Genomic DNA, 18,790 nt, shown 5'->3' with positions numbered 1-18,790 from the left:
GATGTTACGGTCCAAAACTGCGGGAAGAAGGTTGTACCTTAAAGCAAAAAACAACGGAGGGATGCGTTCAAGGGTTTATTAAATGTAAACAATAATAAATGCGATCGCGGAAAAGGAGGCATAACATAATGGGTCCTTGACACCAGGTCGACGGGGATCAATAATACTAACCTAAGCGGTAGGCAGAAAGCTGTTAAACAACAAAACAAATACACTCAAATACCAGCACAAAGTGGGGGATTTCAAAACAAGGGCGGCAGACGACCAAGCTAGCAAATGCACGAAATTTGAGAGTACAAGGTGTCAAATGGCGCCCAGCAAGTTAATATCTCGGCAATCTTCTCTTGGATTGCCTGGGTTTAAAAACAGTCTTGATGAGCTTGAATTGGCTGCAGGTACGACGTCGAGAACGCTCCCACAACTGGCTCTGTAACAAAACACGATCCGACCAACAGAATGTGACAGGCGATGCTGACCGAAAATTACGTAATTTCCGGGTTATAAAATCTTGCCAGCAGCCCTCACCGCACAGAGAGCGCAGAGTGGGCAACACGGGACAAGTCTGAAAGTGTCCAACCTATGTCATTTCCAGGATATCTCTCCATGCGTGAAAGCAATGACGCGAGTAAATCCTCGACACCTTACATGGGAATTTACCAGGATATGTGTGTGAAAGGGGCTATTGAGTGTCATTTAGTAAATCATGTCCCTTTTGATGCAATATTGAGATTTTTTTCAAGGACACTTAATGTAATCAGCATTCATTAATGCTGTTGACAGTGTCATGTCAGTCTTATTTGGAGAGTCAAATGATGTACATTTTACTAATCTGATGATATAATTATGGCCAATTCATAAAAGCAAATTTACAGGATGAAAGCCGTGTTTATTCCATTCAAAACAAATTCAAACATATTTTTAACAATCATTCATTTCAAAATAAGGCAACCAAAACTATATATATTTTTTTTATAGGTTGCTATTTGTTTCCTCAGTATATATGAAGCTGTATTGTCAATAAAGTTGGACAAAAGCTCATTCAACTTTTTTTGTGTGTGCATCATCAATTGCCATCTATTATAAATTCAAGGGCACAGGCTCCAAATTTTTTTTTTTTTTAATTTAATTGAGTTGACTTCTGGTAAAAGGTTGTGATGGAATTTTGCTATGTGTTTTATTTAAATTCAGTGTATAAAGTAACTAATATAAGTAGAAAGAAATTCCAAACAATAAAATATCTTTAATCATGTTGTTGTTTTTTAATTAAAATATTTTTTAGTTGTGTTTGTGTTTTCCAAAATTCCAAAATTCCCCATTCATGAATGACATCACTCTTCTGAGATAACACCACACCAGTGGCGGGAAATTCAACTGTGGTAAGCAATTTGATTTTTTTTTTTACCTCCTTTAAAAATCTGATTTTGCCGTTTTATGTAGTACTTTGACTGCGCTTGATCATAATGTGTCAGCTCTGTTAAAAGTATGTATTAAAGAAATTGAATCATTTCAAAAGGTTTATTTGTAAAATGAAAGATTTCTCAGTCCAGTCCCAAAGCCATGTTAGCTATTAGGCTAGCTTTCTAGACTGACGACTAACGTTTGCACAAAATGTCCCCTCTGTTAGTGGCCACTCTGTAACGTCCAAATGGCACCCTATTGAAAAAAAAAAACATAAATGTGAAATCATATTGGAGGTCCTGCTGTCATTCCTCCTCTAAGCCGCGGCCGTCTGTTTCTTTTCAGTGGCCGAAGTACTCCCATTTCTCGCTTCACTTTTGGGACATTTAAAATGCAGTGGTAATAAAAATTATATGGACCTTTTGGAATGTCTCAAATTTCTGCATATAATCACCATCAAATGTGATCTGATCTTTGTCAAAATCAGACAGATGAAAAAAATGTATAGGTTTTCATATTTTAATCAGGATAGTATGCAAACAATGACAGAATGGGGGAAAATAAGTAAGTGAACCATCATATTTAATATTTTGTGGACCCCCCTTTGGCAGCAATAACTTCAACCAGACTCTTCCTATAGCTGCAGATCAGTCTGCCACATTGATCAGGACTAGTCTTAGCCCATTCTTCTCTATAAAACTGCTGTAGTTCAGTCAGATTCCTGGGATGACTGGCATGAACCGCTGTCTTTAGGTGATGCCACAGCATCTCAATGGGGTGCAAGTCTGGACTTTGAGAATGTGTATTTTGTTCTTCTGAAACCATTCTGAAGTTGATTTACTTCTGTGTTTTGGATCATTGTCTTGTTGCAGCATCCATCCTCTTTTTAGCTTTAACTGTCTGACAGAGGGCCTCAAGTTTTCCTGCAAAACATCCTGATAAACTTTTGAACTCATTCTTCCATGAATGATTGCAAGTTGTCTAGTCCCTGAGGTAGCAAAACAGCCCAAAATCACGATGCTCCCTCCAGCATGCTTCATGGTGGGGATGAGGTGATGATGTTGGTGAGCTGTTCCAATTTTCCTCCACACGTGACGTTGTGTGTTACTCCCAAACAATTCAACTTTGGTTTCATCAGACCGCAAAATATTTTGCCTAAACAATTGTGGAGTGTCCAAGTGCCTTTTGGCGAACATTAAACGAGCAAAAATGAGGGTTTTTTTAGACAGCAGTGGCTTCCTCCGTGCAGTCGTCCCATGAACACCATTCTTGGCCAATCATTCCTTATAGAAATGCGAGGAATTCCAAAAGCTTCAGATACTTTTTCATGCCACTGTAGCTAATACCGTATTACAGTATGATGGAAAATGTTTGTGGTTTTGAAACCATGACGTTTTAATACCACGATAAACCTTGAAACTGCTAACTGGCACATGCCTACCCGTAAGTACCCTAAAATTGCAAGGAAGTGACTCAAAATCAACAGGACGTAGCCTTCAAAAGCCCTAAAATCAACGGGAATGATCAATGGACGCCCGGAAATTCCCTAAAATCAACAGGAAGGGATCCAAAATTTACAAGAAGTGACCCGTAAGTACCCAAACATGACAAGGAAGTGACGTAAAATTTACAGGGAGTGACAAATAAACAGAAAGCGGCTCTGAAAACGCCCTAATACCAACAGGAAATGATCCAAAATGTACATGACCTGACCCCTTAATGCCCCAAATGTATAGGAAGTGACCCACAAGTAACCTAAAACGACAAGGAAGTCACCCAAAATGAACTCTTTGGTTTACATTGACAACTACAGACATCCAATTCACTTTAACTAAGAGGACTGTCTGTGAATACGAATATTTCAGTGCTATTGTCAAATCCACACGAATCTATAACATGTACCGCGAACCAAAAACGAATCACCAATATATCTGAACACCTGTAAGAACCTCATCTCACCTGGTGAGAAGATCCTTTCCGACCAGGAGCAGAGCCATCGTGCTTAGCATAAAATTGGACAGATCCATCTTCACATGTGGTCCAAAAAAAAAAAACTGGATAAAAATAAGTTTTCCTCAGTGAAAATTGACGCCGGAGCTCTTTAGATGTTATTTAAAGAGACTCTCCTGGTGATCAAATGACGCGAGGAACAATAAAGTGAAAGTGCGCGTCTGAAGCTGATGAAAACAATTGCGGTCGTCATGATGATGATGATGGCACCATGTTGTCTGAAAGCGCGCAAGGGGAAGGCGCACCGGAGGAAAAGCGCGTGGATCTAGCTCCAAACTGCAACGGACTGATCCGACAGCAGCGCAGTGCAGCCTCCTCCTACAGCAATGAGAGAGTGAGAGAGAGAGAGAGATTTACTAATCTGTTGTTCTTCCCGCCCTGGTTTGACATTTTAACACCACACACTCAATCTGTCTACATAGACACGAAAATGGGACTGTAGGATATTATAATACAGAATTACATAATGTGGTGGTACATACACAAGTTATCCCCATTAGATCATATGGTGTCTGGCTTTCCATCATGACAACTTAACACTGTCACTGACTGGATGTTCATCATGATTCTATTGCCTTGCCTCCTGGACAAGAAATTACTGTAGCATGTACAAAAGTGATGGCAGCTATGCTGTCATGGTTGGTATATCGGGTCACTTCCTGTTGATTTTGAGGCATTTCGCGGTCACTTCCTGTAGATATTGGGTTAGCTGTTGATTTTTGGCCATTTCAGGGTGAAGGAATCTGACCCTTTAACCAGACTGCTGGAATCACGCCAGCTGAACCGCCAGACCCGCGCTGGCACAGATCCAACGACCCGGGCCGGCGAGACTCCGACGACCCGGGCCGGCGAGAGTCCGACAACCCGGCCAAAGGGCCAGACTCCGCGCGTTCACCTGAGTCTTAACCCCTTGTACTGACTCTATTTTGAAAGCTGGAAAAAGGCTTCGAAGCACAAGTTGACAATTTATTAAGGTCGACAGCAATCATATAGCACAGAGGGACCCAGGCGAGGATCCAAGGTCACCATATCACAAGTCAACAATAGGTTACCGAGAAAAATGACAACGATTACTTAAAAATTCAGTCTTTTTGAAGGCTCTCGTGGGTCAGGCTGTGGGCAAAAGAGGGGTGTGTTTGGGCGTTGTTTAAGATTATTGTCTGTTTGCGGATTGGACGGGAGGATTCGGGAGTTACTGTTATCAGGGCAATGAGGTTTGTGGATTTTGCCACAACAGCGTCAAAGGGGCTCTCTTCGCAAACCATTTCCATATATTCTGGGAATGTGTGGTTATTCAAAAATACTCGTTGGATTTTCATTATCATCTATAAAAGATTTTTAATTTTGATATTCCTATGTCCTTTGCTACCATTTACTTATGTAAAATACGTATATGTGCAACAAATTAGCTGTAATGAAAAGAAACTCATCCACATTCTGTTGGCTGCAAGCAAAAAAGCATTGACAAGAAAGTGGCTCAAACCTGAAAGATCAACAACAGAGGACTGGTTTGACATCGTTAGAGAGATTTTCATTCTGGAGAGGATTTCCTCCTCACTAAAACTATAACTTAACATTTTTTACTTGATGTGGACAAAATGGACAGAATATGTTAAGCCTTGAAGGAGATAATACCTTTTCTCATAGGCACCGTCTAACTGTTTGTATTACTCTAACACACCCAATATATAATAAATAGCATTTATACCATAGTTTAAGGAAAACAAGCAGAATATAGGGCATAAAAGATGCACGACGCCTTCTTATCACGGAAGTTCTCCCGGACAGTCCACAAAACAAGGAACACAGGAGAACACCCGATATCCAACTGATAACACGACTGACAAGACTCCAAGAGACCCTTTGCCGGTGAGGTGGCAAAATCCACGACTCTCGTTGCCCGGACAACAGTAACTCCCGAATCCTCCTGTCCAATCCACAAACAGACAATAATCTTAAACAACGCCCAAACCCAACCTTCTTCCTGCCCACACCCCGCCCCGCGAGAGCCTTCAAAAGACTGAATATTTAACTAATCTTTTCTCCTGCGAGTCTTTTGTCATCTTTTGTTGATGGGTGTGATATGGTGATCTTGGAACGAGTTTGCATCCTCGCCTGAGTCTGTTTCGCCTTTCAGTTTGATCGCTGTCGACCCGAATAAAATTTTAACTTGTCCTCGGTAAGCCTTCTTTAAACCTTTCAAAATGGAAGTGGAAGTTGGAATGGAAGTTTCAAAGTGTTAAGACTAAAATGAATGCGCGGAGTTTGGCCTTCTGACCGGATTTTCAGGGTCTCGCCAGCCAGGGTCATTGGAGTTGCGCCAGCGTGGGTATTGCGGTTCGGCTGGCGTGATTCCGGCTGTCTGGCTAGAAGGTGAGATTCCTTCAAAGAGTAACTAGTTACTTGGCAAAGTAACTGGTCTTGCTTTTCATGTTTTACACGTTATTACATGATCCATTCTATAATGTCTTTCACATCAAATGTGTTTATATTAACTGATTGAATTGAACTGTTTTTTTTTTTTTTTTTCTTTCGTTAATTCAAAAAAAAAAAAAAAAAAAAAAACACAGGTCACACTATTTGAAGTTCAAAGGGTTTTTGGGACAATAGGCCCTAGCCCAATTCTTTACCCTAAACTTAGACACAGGGATATTGTGATTACTAGATTGTAACCTTTGCTATGTTTGGAAGTCATTTAATGTTGTGAATCAACTGTTAAAGTTGTTAAAATTGATCCCGTTATTGCATTAGTTCCCTTCTGTCTACTTTCGACATGTGAAAGTTTTAAAACTGTTTCATCATTTAAAGATAGATTCAAGTCAAGAGTTTACCGATTTAGGAGTATTTTGGATAAAAAGGTACTTAGGTTTGCTAGGAAGCTTCGCTACAACAGAGCCTTCCAGAGAAGTCTACTGCTTTAAGATGACGACTGTTTACTAACGCCGGCGAGTCTGTCATTTCGCATCTAGTTCTATATACAGTGGGGCAAATAAGTATTTAGTCAATCACTAATTGTGCAAGTTCTCCCACTTGAAAATATTAGAGAGACCTGTAATTGTCAACATGGGCAAACCTCAACCATGAGAGACAGAATGTGGGGGAAAAAAACAGAAAATCACAATATTGCTGAATTGGAAAAACAAACAAAACGTTAGCATGAACCAATGGCTAAATCTAATCACTGAATATATAACATTAGAAAAAATATCTGCCAAACAGTCAAATAAAATGGACAAATACAGTGCCTTGCAAAAGTATTCGGCCCCCTTGAACCTTGCAACCTTTCGCCACATTTCAGGCTTCAAACATAAAGATATAAAATATTAATTTTTTGTCAAGAATCAACAACAAGTGGGACACAATCGTGAAGTGGAACAAAATTTATTGGATAATTTAAACTTTTTTAACAAATAAAAAACTGAAAAGTGGGGCGTGCAATATTATTCGGCCCCCTTGCGTTAATACTTTGTAGCGCCACCTTTTGCTCCAATTACAGCTGCAAGTCGCTTGGGGTATGTTTCTATCAGTTTTGCACATCGAGAGACTGACATTCTTGGCCATTCTTCCTTGCAAAACAGCTCGAGCTCAGTGAGGTTGGATGGAGAGTGTTTGTGAACAGCAGTCTTCAGCTCTTTCCACAAATTCTCGATTGGATTCAGGTCTGGACTTTGACTTGGCCATTCTAACACCTGGATACGTTTATTTTTGAACCATTCCATTGTAGATTTGGCTTTATGTTTTGGATCATTGTCCTGTTGGAAGATAAATCTCCGTCCCAGTCTCAGCTCAGGTCTTGTGCAGATACCAACAGGTTTTCTTCCAGAATGTTCCTGTATTTGGCTGCATCCATCTTCCCGTCAATTTTAACCATCTTCCCTGTCCCTGCTGAAGAAAAGCAGGCCCAAACCATGATGCTGCCACCACCATTTTTGACAGTGGGAATGGTGTGTTCAGGGTGATGAGCTGTGTTGCTTTTACGCCAAACATATCGTTTTGCATTGTGGCCAAAAAGTCCAATTTTGGTTTCATTTGACCAGAGCACCTTCTTTCACATGTTTGGTGTGTCTCCCAGGTGGCTTGTGGCAAACTTTAAACGAGACTTTTTATGGATATCTTTGAGAAATGGCTTTCTTCTTGCCACTCTTCCATAAAGGCCAGATTTGTGCAGTGTACGACTGATCGTTGTCCTATGGACAGACTCTCCCACCTCAGCTGTAGATCTCTGCAGTTCATCCAGAGTGATCATGGGCTTCTTGGCTGCATCTCTGATCAGTTTTCTCCTTGTTTGAGAAGAAAGTTTGGAAGGACGGCCGGGTCTTGGTAGATTTGCAGTGGTCTGATGCTCCTTCCATTTCAATATGATGGCTTGCACAGTGCTCCTTGAGATGTTTAAAGCTTGGGAAATCTTTTTGTATCCAAATCCGGCTTTAAACTTCTCCACAACAGTATCTCGGACCTGCCTGGTGTGTTCCTTGGTTTTCATAATGCTCTCTGCACTTTAAACAGAACCCTGAGACTATCACAGAGCAGGTGCATTTATACCGAGACTTGGTTACACACAGGTGGATTCTATTTATCATCATCGGTCATTTAGGACAACATTGGATCATTCAGAGATCCTCACTGAACTTCTGGAGTGAGTTTGCTGCACTGAAAGTAAAGGGGCTGAATAATATTGCACGCCCCACTTTTCAGTTTTTTATTTGTTAAAAAAGTTTAAATTATCCAATAAATGTTGTTCCACTTCACAATTGTGTCCCACTTGTTGTTGATTCTTGACAAAAAAATTAAATTTCATATCTTTATGTTTGAAGCCTGAAATGTGGCGAAAGGTTGAAAGATTCAAGGGGGCTGAATACTTTTGCAAGGCACTGTATGAACAACAGTGGGAAATAGTCGCAAGAATGATGAACATAGAATACGAATTCTCTCTCGTCTGCTAAGGAATGCCACAAAAATAATAAAAATGTATACATAAATTGATGTACGCGGGGTGTCCAGGGAAGTTGTATGCATCCTTCTGCAGCTGAAAACTGGACATGTTTAAACATGAACCGCTTAAAATATGAATACCTATAAATATTTGGGTGGTTTTAGTATGTACAGTATGAATGAGCTACACCGTGCCTGTCAGGCGGAAGAACACTTCGGGACGCACATTTGACACCCCTGCGCTAAATCATTTATCAACTGGGATAGCTTCCAACTCACCCACAATGCTAATGAGGATAAGCTGTATAGAAAATGGATAGACGCTGTCAAATGAAGAAAATTGTCCCGCTTCAATAGCGATCAGCTAGAATGCACTGTCAATGTCTTTTCCCAGCGCAGCTTCATCAGATAGGGGACAGTATCTGGCATGTGTAACAAAAGATTTTGCATACCTCACAGATTTATCCTTCTTTCTGAACCAGTTCAGACATTTTTGCTGAATGTTGCTTTAGAAATATAAGTAATAACATGTCAGTATGACATTGGAAGTGCTGGTGAAGGGAGGGCAATTTCTGTGTTCAAATTTTATACCTGTGTTTTAAAATGCTTCATTATTTTACGCAACCTGAAGAAGCAATTGAACCAAGACGTTGTTTCTATTTTGACCCTGTATTCCAATTAGTTTCGATACAGTACAAGGCTCACGATAACAATGTTCTCACGATGTGGTGATACAATAATTATGGGATAAGGATATCATTCTACGATATTCTACAATAAACACATAAACAAGCTATTTTCAACCTTCAGCTGTGAGTTTATCATCAGTAGACGTGCAATCTATTTGAGGTGGAAGCCATCCCTCCCACTTCAAACGGATTGGACATCTACAGTCATGTGAAAACATTAGGACTTCCTAAGGAAGCCTGTGTGTTTTCTAACATATTTGATCATGTGGATATTTGATCTTGAGACAAGTAATAGAATTATACAATTTTTTAATAACTTTCTGTAAAATGTCATTTTAAATAAATGCAATTTCTACTGAGCAAGAAATTAGGACACACCCACATTCAGTCCCACTTAAAATGGCTAAAATCACACACAAAGGTATCACATCAGGTGCACATGATTAGAACATCATTACCCAGCGTTTTGAGGGAGGCTTGCCTTATTTATACCTCACATTTAGTTTGTGCCCTTGACTGTTGAAGTGAGAGAAAAACCCATGGTGGGATCAAAGGAGCTGTCTGAGGCCTTCAGAAAGAAGATTGTTGACGCTTATGAGTCTGGTAAGGGATTTCAAAAGATCTCGAAAGAATATAAAATAAGCCATTCCACTGTCCGGAAAATAGTCTAAAAGTGGAGGACATTCAAAACAACTGCCAACTCTCCCAGGTCTGGCCGTCCAAGCAAGTTTACCCCGAGAGCAGACAGCAAGATGCTAAAAGAAGTTTCCAAAAACCCTAAAATGTCATCACGGGACATACAGCAGGCTCTTACTACTGTTGATGCGAAAGTGCATGCCTCTACAATCAGAAAGAGACTTCACAAGTTTAACCTTCATAGGAGGTGTGCAAGGAGGAAACCTTTGCTCTCCAAGAAGAACATGAAGGCCAGACTGAAGTTTGCCAGAGTCAATGTAGACAAAGACCAGGACTTATGGAATAATGTTCTTTGGACAGATGAATCTAAAATTGAAATATTTGGACACCAGAACAGAGGACATGTTTGGCATAAATCCAATACAGCATTCCAGGAAAATATCTCATACCAACTGTGAAGCATGGAGGTGGAAGTGTCATGGTTTGAGGATGCTTTGCTGCAGCAAGACCTAGCCAGCTCACCATCATAGAATCCACCATGAATTCTATCGTGTATCAGAGGGTGCTTGCGGAACATGTGAGATCATCTGTGAAAAATTTAAAGCTGAAGCGAAACTGGACTCTGCAACATGAAAATGACCCGAAACATACCGGTAAATCCACCAAGGACTGGCTGAAAAGGAAGAAATGGAGAGTCCTGGAATGGTCGAGTCAAAGCCTAGATCTCAATCCCATTGGGTGATTTGGAATGGGCTGTACATGCAAAAAAAAAAAACCTCAAACATCTCCAAGCTGAAGTTATTCTGCGTTGAGGAGTGGGGCAAACTTTCTTCAGACCCATGTCAAAGACTGGTAGATGGCTACAAAAAGTGTCTCACCGTAGTTACTTCAGCCAAAGGGGGTTACACTACCTATTAGTGTCCTAACTTTTTCTCAGAATATGCATTTTTGTTGATATACTTGCTATAATGAGTAAAACAATGTTAATTTTTGTTGTTTACTACTCCAGATATAAAGAAAAAAAGATCAGACATTGATACATGAACATTTCTTAATAAGAACTGATTATTTCATGTGGTTTCTTAATTTTTTCACGTGACTGTATGGCCTTCAGTGGCAGCCCATGGTTGGCAATGAGTTCTTTTTGGGGCATTTCACGTCATTTCTTATTGATTTTCAGTTACATCGCTTACAATGCCGATGATTGTAAACCAGTGGTCTCAAACCGGTCCTCAAAGGGCCGCAGGGGGTACTGGATTTCATTCCAACCAAACGAGACAAATACCTTTTCACCAATCTGGTTTCTTACAAGTGTAATCAGTTGATTGCAATCAGGTGCTGCTTATGTTAGTAGAAACCTCATTGGTTGAACTGTTTGTGCTGGATCTGTTGGAACAAAAACCAGGACCCACTGCGGCCCTTTGTGGAGTCGGTTTGAGACCGCTGTTGTAAACTTTTATAGCAATGTTTGATTTTTGCCTTGGCTACCGGTGCTAGCTGTCAGTGAGGGAAGCCGCGCTAGGCATGAAGGGATATGTAGTTCTGAGCTGCTGCGTTTGGAAACATGCTGGTTGAATTGTTTGTCAGCTTATTTCTGTTATTGTTTGCATGCAATTTAGAACATTGAATGGCAATAATAATGAATGGGAATAACAATTTGTCAACGACAACTGTCGTGATAGTCTTGAGGCTACGGTTTGTTTTACATTATGTCACTGGAAAGAAAAATGAGCTTTTTGTTGTGGCTGGATTTTCTACAGAAGATGTATTATTTAGAACTGTGTGTCAGATATTTATTTGTACAGTAAGAATTGAAAAGACAGCAATTATTTTGTTCAAGGATTCAACAATACAGAAGAGGCTTTTTTTTCTCTCTTTTTTTTTTTTTTTTAAAGGCATCTTTGAGTGGATTTCAAATAAAATTTAAGTATCTCCAGGCAGGGCCGAATGTCCTATTTTTTGGAAATCAAAATAGTGTCACACTAAGCAACATAATGCTAATGTTTACAACAATTGGCTAACTTGCATAGCAAAAGTCCGCTAGCTTAAATGCTATATAGTGAAAATGTTTACCAGACAGTTTCTGGTACGTACTAAAAACAATCTGGTGTGCAACAGATTGCTTAACTTTTAATAAATTTTATTATAAATATTAGCTCCTAAAGTTTAGGAGCTCCGTAAATACTTAAACGTGTCATTAATCAATTAAAATTAGAATGGGGGGGGGGGGGGGGGGGCGTCATTAAATGCGCTAATTCATAAATGTGCAGATGTGTTAATTCATTAAAACACCAGCTCATTTAATGTAAAAAATATATACTATATCATGGGTCCTCAAATATAAATCTTGAAGGTCCACAATTATTTTTCTCATACAAGCATGGGTCCATTTATTAATGTAGGTCAAGTACAAGGCAGATCGAAGGTGGTAAAGGTGGTTTTCTTTTGACCAAACAAAAATAAAATGTACATTTGGATTAAATAAAAATAAATTAACAAAAAAAAAATTTTTTTTTTACTTAAAACAAAAATACAACAAAAAAACATGCAAGTACAACATTTACACATGTACACTAAATAACTGACTAGGTCTGTCATTAAGGTGCAAACAATAATTATTGACAATACATTTTGTCCTGTAAAACACTGCTGGACAAAAATGAAAGCGTGCAAGTAGTACAGTGCATGTACACTTGTTCAGCACATAAATTACAAGCCCTGTCATTAAGGTGCAAACATAACAATTGTTGACAGTAAGTTTAACTGTAAAACACTGCTCAATGAGAGAAATGGCATTTGGGAGTCACGAAGCTGTTTACTCATCATCAGCCAGTACTTCAGTGTGTGTTGTGGTTGGTAAATCTGAGAGTGAGATTTGATTTATGTGGTAATTTCCTCCTTTTCTTTCCCTTTGAACATTGCCGTCATTGCTTCAGTCATACACTCTTTTATTATTTCTCAATCAGAGAACGGCTTCTTATGTTTGGCCAACACCCACGACACTCTGAGTGAGCACTCCGTTGCAATTGCTGTGATCTACTGCTGGCATGTGTGGTGTTAGTGAACGTTGCTTAACGTTGTGATCTTGAACGTTGCCCGCATGCAACGAGAGTGCCGGGGTAACACGGGGAAATACATAAATAAATCACGTTTGCTCACAGTATGACTCACGTTCTTGAATGAAAAATAAAGTACACGACAGCATGTACAAATGGTTTGCAAAGTGCCGGGTGCGACTCATGTTTGAGGTTGCTGACACTGCTGTGGTCCATCCATGCTAGCTAGTAACATGCAGGCTCTCTCAGCCAACCAGCGCATCCATGTACGCTCTCTCAGCCAATCAGCTCATCCACGCAGGCTCTCTCAGCCAATCAGCGCATCGTTGCCACAGATATGACAACAGAAGTGAGAACACGAAATATATCTGACTAAAAATAAAACAGAATTTAGCGATAGAATAGTAGCGCATAGCGATGGATTGCGATTTTAAAAAAAGGTTGTATGTTGAAAACTTTTTTTTTCATTTTTCCATTCGTCCGTGGGTCCGCAAAGAGGTGTGCCATGGTCCGGCTGTGGACCGTGGTCTGCTAGTTAAGGACCCCGGTACTATATCATACATATAGTACCGCCCACTGACTTTGATCAGTGAGTTTGACTGGGAAAAAATAAATTCAGTAAGTTTTTTTAATTAATAAATGGATTCGTATTTAAATGAATAAATGAATTCAGTAAGTTGTTTTAATTAATAAATGGATTCGTATTTAAATGAATAAATGACATTTCATAACACTTTAATTTATTCAATTCCCATTTTAATGAATTAATGACACATTTAAGTATTTATTTAAAGATGCACCAATATATTCATACAATATTTGTGATGACTACTTATCATGTGTTTGTTTTGTTAGTTTGTTGTTATTTTGTTGGCGAGTACGTACCAATTTGGCTTCCAGCAGTGCATACTGGGTTATCCGATTTTTTCCCCCTCAAACACAACTTTTACGTGTATATAGCATTAGACAGTAAAATTTAAGAAAATACATTTTTAACTGTTATACAAAAAAATATATGGCTAGTACGTACCAATTTGGCTTCTAGCAGTGCATTCTGGGTTATCCGATCCCCCCGATTGGTTGTAGCTTCTCGTGCTTCCGGGGAAGACGAGTTTTGTGAACTTCCTGATTCTCTTGTTTCCTAGGAAACAGCCAAACATCCCCTGAATCTTTCACTGACTCGGAGTCAAAAACAAAAAAAAAAAAAAAAAAAAAAAAAAGTAAAGCAGAGAGAAGCACGTGAGGATTGAAGAACGGACAGGTCTAGTGAGGTAACTTATCCTTGAACTAGTTGTGTTTTTTCCAGTGCGAACATTTGCATTACTGACGACACGTTTTTGCTGCCGAGAACATAGTACCTTACTTTGAAAACAAACCAACTCCCTCGCTTCTTCTTCCTCAGGTTCATGTAAAATGACCAAATAATTATCCACGGAAATTTTCACTATACGATAGTTGTTTTGTTGGCGACTGACTCCGCTAATCTATTCGGTTATTCATTCAAAGGGGAAGATGGAGGATTCGGACAATCTATGTGAATGGGACGTGTTTTCTGACACCTGTGAACCGACGAGCTATCAATTTAGCTCTGACGAGGACATTGATGGTGAGACTGGTGAGTGATACTTGCTTAAAAACGCAATTACGACATGAGTAATTTGCAGCCTGTTATATTTTGGAGCCAAACATCACGTGAAATTTTTGAGAGCAAAACAATTCCCACTGCTGGGTGGGTGGATAGCAAGGGCGTAGGTTTGGTCTCAATATTAGGTAGGTAGGGACAATGTAACAGCATAACCTGCCTGTACTCTTTTTGCTGGGGACGGGACATTAATAAAAATAAGAGCCTAATTAATTGATAGGCTAAATGATTAATGCAAAATAAATGTGTATTGATTTATGCTTAAACTTCCACACTGCAAATTTATAACGTGTTCATCTGATAATTTTTCTTAAATTTATCTGAATATTTTTTTCCATCTTGTTTTGAGTGTTAAAGGCTAGTTAACAGATTAATGCGTCAGATTATTCCATTTACTTTAAGTAAATATTACTGTGTTATTATTAAGCCCATACATCTAAAAGTTGGTCATTTTTCACCTAAATCTTGGGGGAAAAAATGCTTTCAAATAATGTTTTGAACCAGCTATTGTTCTTATTACAAGAAATCTGAGTAAAATTTACTTGGAAGCACTGCCACATAATTAGGGCCCGAGCACTAAGCGTGCGAAGGCACATTTGAGACCTTGTCGACAAAGGAGTTAGTTGGATCGTCTTCGTCTTGGTGAGACTATTCAGGAGACACATGAGACCTTAAGTTTTCAAAATAATGCGTTTTCATTAATGGGTCCAACCTGGATGGGGTGCCAAAGTCGGCCATTTTTTTGGCAAAGTGACACATTCAGTAAATGACTAATAACTCCTTGATACAAGGATCAATCGTTTTCATATCTGGCATGTATGTGAGGTATCTCAGCCTGAACGTGTCTGCATTGAAATTTTCTCCATTAGGCCTGGCGCCCACTGCTGGGATCAGGAAATGCCTTTCTTTTACGAGACAGGCTCCTCCTCCAATGGAAAAAAATCTATTGACCTCAAACGTACATCAGGGGAGCCTTAAGACATGTGTTCAGGTGCCTAATGAAAAATATTGAGGTTATGTTGAAGTTGAGGGTTCCAAACAGGAAAGTGAAAATGAGTGTAGCCATTTTGTCTCACCACAAGTTTTGAGCAGTCATAACTTGGCAGATATACAACATATCTGCGCCAAATTTCCCGGGCTTGTTGAGAGTCATACCGTTAATCAGAGGTCCCCAACCGCCGGGCCGCGGACCGATACCGGCATGTCTGACGTAGGGCAGGCAAATCACATTTGTTTCTGGAAATAATTAGCCCCCACACTAGAATGACTGAAAAACACATTTTTTACGAGGAAAAATGCACCTGACGAGCCAGAAGATGAGCCTACAACCTCGAAGAAAACCAAACCTACGCTACTTCCCAATCACTAAAGACCCACGAACTGTGAAGGAGTCGATTCGTGACCTGTTTGTGAATAAACCTGAGTGATTCGAGCATGTCTGTGCAACAGGATGATCAATTTGTAGAGATCACAAATGACGATGACCTTAAGCGTACATTTGAGACAACAACTCTACCGAGGTTCTGAATTAAAGTCATTCTGGAATATCCTGGTATCGCTAGGAGAGCATTGAAAACCGTGCTACAATTTCCAACATCGTATCTTTGTGAAGCGGGCTTCTCTCACTCTCCCATCACACTTTGATGGGACCACCTCGTCTCAACGAAACAAGCTCAGGCCTCCCACTGATTCAATGGGTGAGTTATTTTTTCCCTGTACTGAACACGACGGGTCTAAAAACAGATATTTTTTATATTTGCTGTATTTTTCTGCCGCACATTGCCGGTGTGCTGACAAATCTTGCATGTGCATAACATTAAAAATGGCCGCGAATGCAGCGTTTCCAAAGTAAACACTACAAACTTTCTTTAAAGAAAGGAATATTAACTTACGTTTGCCATGTTAGCTGCACACAGCAACTACACGCAGCTCTCTCACTTAGCATTAATTTACACCATTTTCGTGTTGCACATGTATGTTTATGATGTAAATAGTTTTTTAGCACCCTAGGTTAACATTGAGAGTCCAACTGAATATAAAAGAGGGCTTTTTCACCGCCAAAAAGCTTTGGGAGCAAAATTTTACGAGGGTGCAAAATTTGACAGAACACCGGCTCGTAAAAAAAAAAAAAAAAAAAAAAAAAATCACACCGGTCCGTGGTGCAAAAAAGATTGGGGACCCCTGCCCTAAAGGGTCCTTTAGGGGTAATTTGCATCAAGCCTACAGGACCAACTAGTGTCGACAGGAGTTTTTAATAAGGCCTCTCCTATTAGGTTTTTTTCAACATAGAGCGACGACATTCGGGGAGTCTACCATTGTTTTTCAACCGGTGTGCCGCGGCACGTTAGAGATCCGAGCAGTTCTTGAATGCGGCACGAGCAGGTACGTCATCTCCAGGTGAAACACCCGTCACTTCAAAACAAGTTTATGGACTATTTTGTTTGCCTTCATGAAAACACAGAGAAATACGCAACTTTTTGAGAAAAACTACAAAGGTAAATAAGGAAGCCCTCAAAGCCAGTTACCTTGTTGCAGAACTTGCTAAATCCAAAAAGTCCCACACTGTGGCAGAGATTATAATACTACCTGCCTGCAAAGCCATTGTCAGCAAGATGCTCGGCCCTGATGCGGTTGAAGACATCGCTTAAGTCCCTCTGTCTGATTATTCTGAGCTTTTCAAGCCTAACTGTTGTAAAAAATAAAAAATAAAAACAGACTGAGAGATGTTGACGAAGATTCCTGCCAGGATATCGGCTTTATATTCATCTAAGCAGGCTCAAGTTTCACACTGGGTAAGTATAAATATTGAGAAATTATTTTATAATTAAATATACTGTACAGAAAGTAATTTTCGAACGTTTTTGGTTTGTGGTGGCTGCGAGGTTTTTTCCCAATGTAAAAACGTGCCGTGACTCAGAAAAGGTTGAAAAACACTGGTCTATACCTTGTCCAAAACCACTCCAAAAAGTCTCTTGCACTCATGTTCCAAACCAACAGGAAATCTGGTATTTTGGATTGAATGTGAAATATTTATTGATTTACAGGGTGCACATTTGAGACCTTGCCCCCTAGGGAATTAGTTGGATCCTCCTCAAAATTGTTGAGACTATTCATGAAACATATGATATCTTAAGTTCTCAAAATGGTGAGTTTTCATTCACTGGCCTGACCTGGGCAGGGCGCCACAGTCGGCCATTTTTTGGGAAAAACACCAAATTCAGAGCATGACTAATAACTCCCTAATACAAGGTTGATTCTTTTTCAAATCTGTCATCTATGTGAATTATCCCAGCCTGAACTTGACTGCATTAAAATATTTCCCATTAGGACTGGCGCCCCCCTGCTAGGAACAGGGAACGCCCTTTTTTACCAGACAGGCTCCTCCTCCATGGGAAAAAAATCAATTGGCATCAAACCTGATTCAGGGGAGCCTTATGACATGTGTTCACGTGCCTGATGAAAAATATTGAGGTTTCATTGAAACGGATGGGTCCAAACATGAAAGTGAAATTTACCGCCGCAGTTTTGTCTAGCCACATATGTTGAACAGTCATTACTTGGCAGACATACAACATATCTGCGCCAAACTTTCCATGCTTGGTGAAAGTCATACCCTGAAGGCTCCTGTACCACTTATTTGCATCAACGCTACAGCACCTATTAGTGGCGACAGAAAGTCACTAGTTTTACTGACACGTCCAGTTATTTTCAGGTTGGTCCGTTTGAAGACCTTTTGTAAGACTACATTTTAAGCCCCATACCCACATGTTTCTGTCTGTCACCGTCACGAACTTTTGTTCACCATTAAAAAGAAGTGTATTTTTTCAGGGACTTAGCCAGCTAATAGGGCCATGGAATGTGGCACACTTGGTCGAATTGGCCCAAAGTAGAAGATTCATTTTGGTTTTTAGTAAGGGCGTGGCAGCACAGCTCAGTAGCACCACGCTTTTTTTAGGACCCTCTCCTACAAGTTTTGTTTTCTACGTGTGTGAGTGTATTTCTAATCCCCCCAAAAAAGGCGAGTCGAGTCAGAGTTGCGCGAGGGCCCGTTCAGTCCTGCTTGCAGGCCTAGTTATACTTATTTTTTCTTGTAGATTTACACTGAAAACAAGCGAAGTTTTTTTTTCCAGTTTTAAGGAGGTGGGTTTTTGCAGTGCATGTGTATTGGTTCAGTGATACATCGTTTGATTCAAACCTTTGTTTTCAAAAACTGCTAAAGAAACATTTTATTAGCAAATTTAAATTGTATTATTTCAACACAAATTATATTAACATATGGCAGAAAACACTTAGGTGACTTAAAGTTCCGCTCTGAGACCCCCAATTTGTCCAAATTTCAAAATTGTCCGATTTGTACGTGTCATCATTGGAAAGCTTAAAATGTCAATTTTCTGGGGAAAGAAAAATTTTGAACAGGTGGGCATTTA

The 18,790-nt window shown here is 39.8% G+C and overlaps 2 protein-coding genes across 5 annotated transcripts in view; one reads left to right on the top strand and one right to left on the bottom strand.

Moving 5' to 3' along the window:
* The window catches only part of gabrd (gamma-aminobutyric acid type A receptor subunit delta), a 73,527-nt gene extending 59,701 nt beyond the window's left edge, over positions 1 to 13,826 (bottom strand). Inside the window, exons 1-2 of one of the 2 annotated variants that reach the window (XM_057817748.1) lie at positions 13,752 to 13,826; positions 3,358 to 3,726 (exon numbers count right to left, since the gene is read on the bottom strand). In XM_057817748.1, the coding sequence (XP_057673731.1) occupies positions 3,358 to 3,425 (68 nt within the window). In that variant the 5' untranslated portion in view covers positions 3,426 to 3,726; positions 13,752 to 13,826. Of the gene's footprint in view, positions 1 to 3,357; positions 3,727 to 13,606; positions 13,626 to 13,751 lie in introns of those variants that run through there. The other variant, XM_057817757.1, reaches the window with a different exon arrangement.
* cfap74 (cilia and flagella associated protein 74) overlaps positions 13,303 to 18,790 on the top strand; it is a 344,912-nt gene continuing 339,424 nt past the window's right edge. For 2 of the 3 annotated variants that reach the window (XM_057817734.1, XM_057817717.1), the window contains exons 1-2: positions 13,791 to 13,992; positions 14,228 to 14,336. In XM_057817734.1, coding sequence (XP_057673717.1) covers positions 14,234 to 14,336 — 103 coding nt within the window. In that variant the 5' untranslated portion in view covers positions 13,791 to 13,992; positions 14,228 to 14,233. Of the gene's footprint in view, positions 13,394 to 13,790; positions 13,993 to 14,227; positions 14,337 to 18,790 lie in introns of those variants that run through there. The other variant, XM_057817725.1, reaches the window with a different exon arrangement.

Source organism: Corythoichthys intestinalis, chromosome 2 (assembly GCF_030265065.1).
Source record: "Corythoichthys intestinalis isolate RoL2023-P3 chromosome 2, ASM3026506v1, whole genome shotgun sequence".
Lineage (NCBI taxonomy): Eukaryota > Metazoa > Chordata > Actinopteri > Syngnathiformes > Syngnathidae > Corythoichthys > Corythoichthys intestinalis.
Note: the sequence above shows the minus strand (reverse complement) of the source record. Positions and strands in the feature narration are given on the sequence as shown.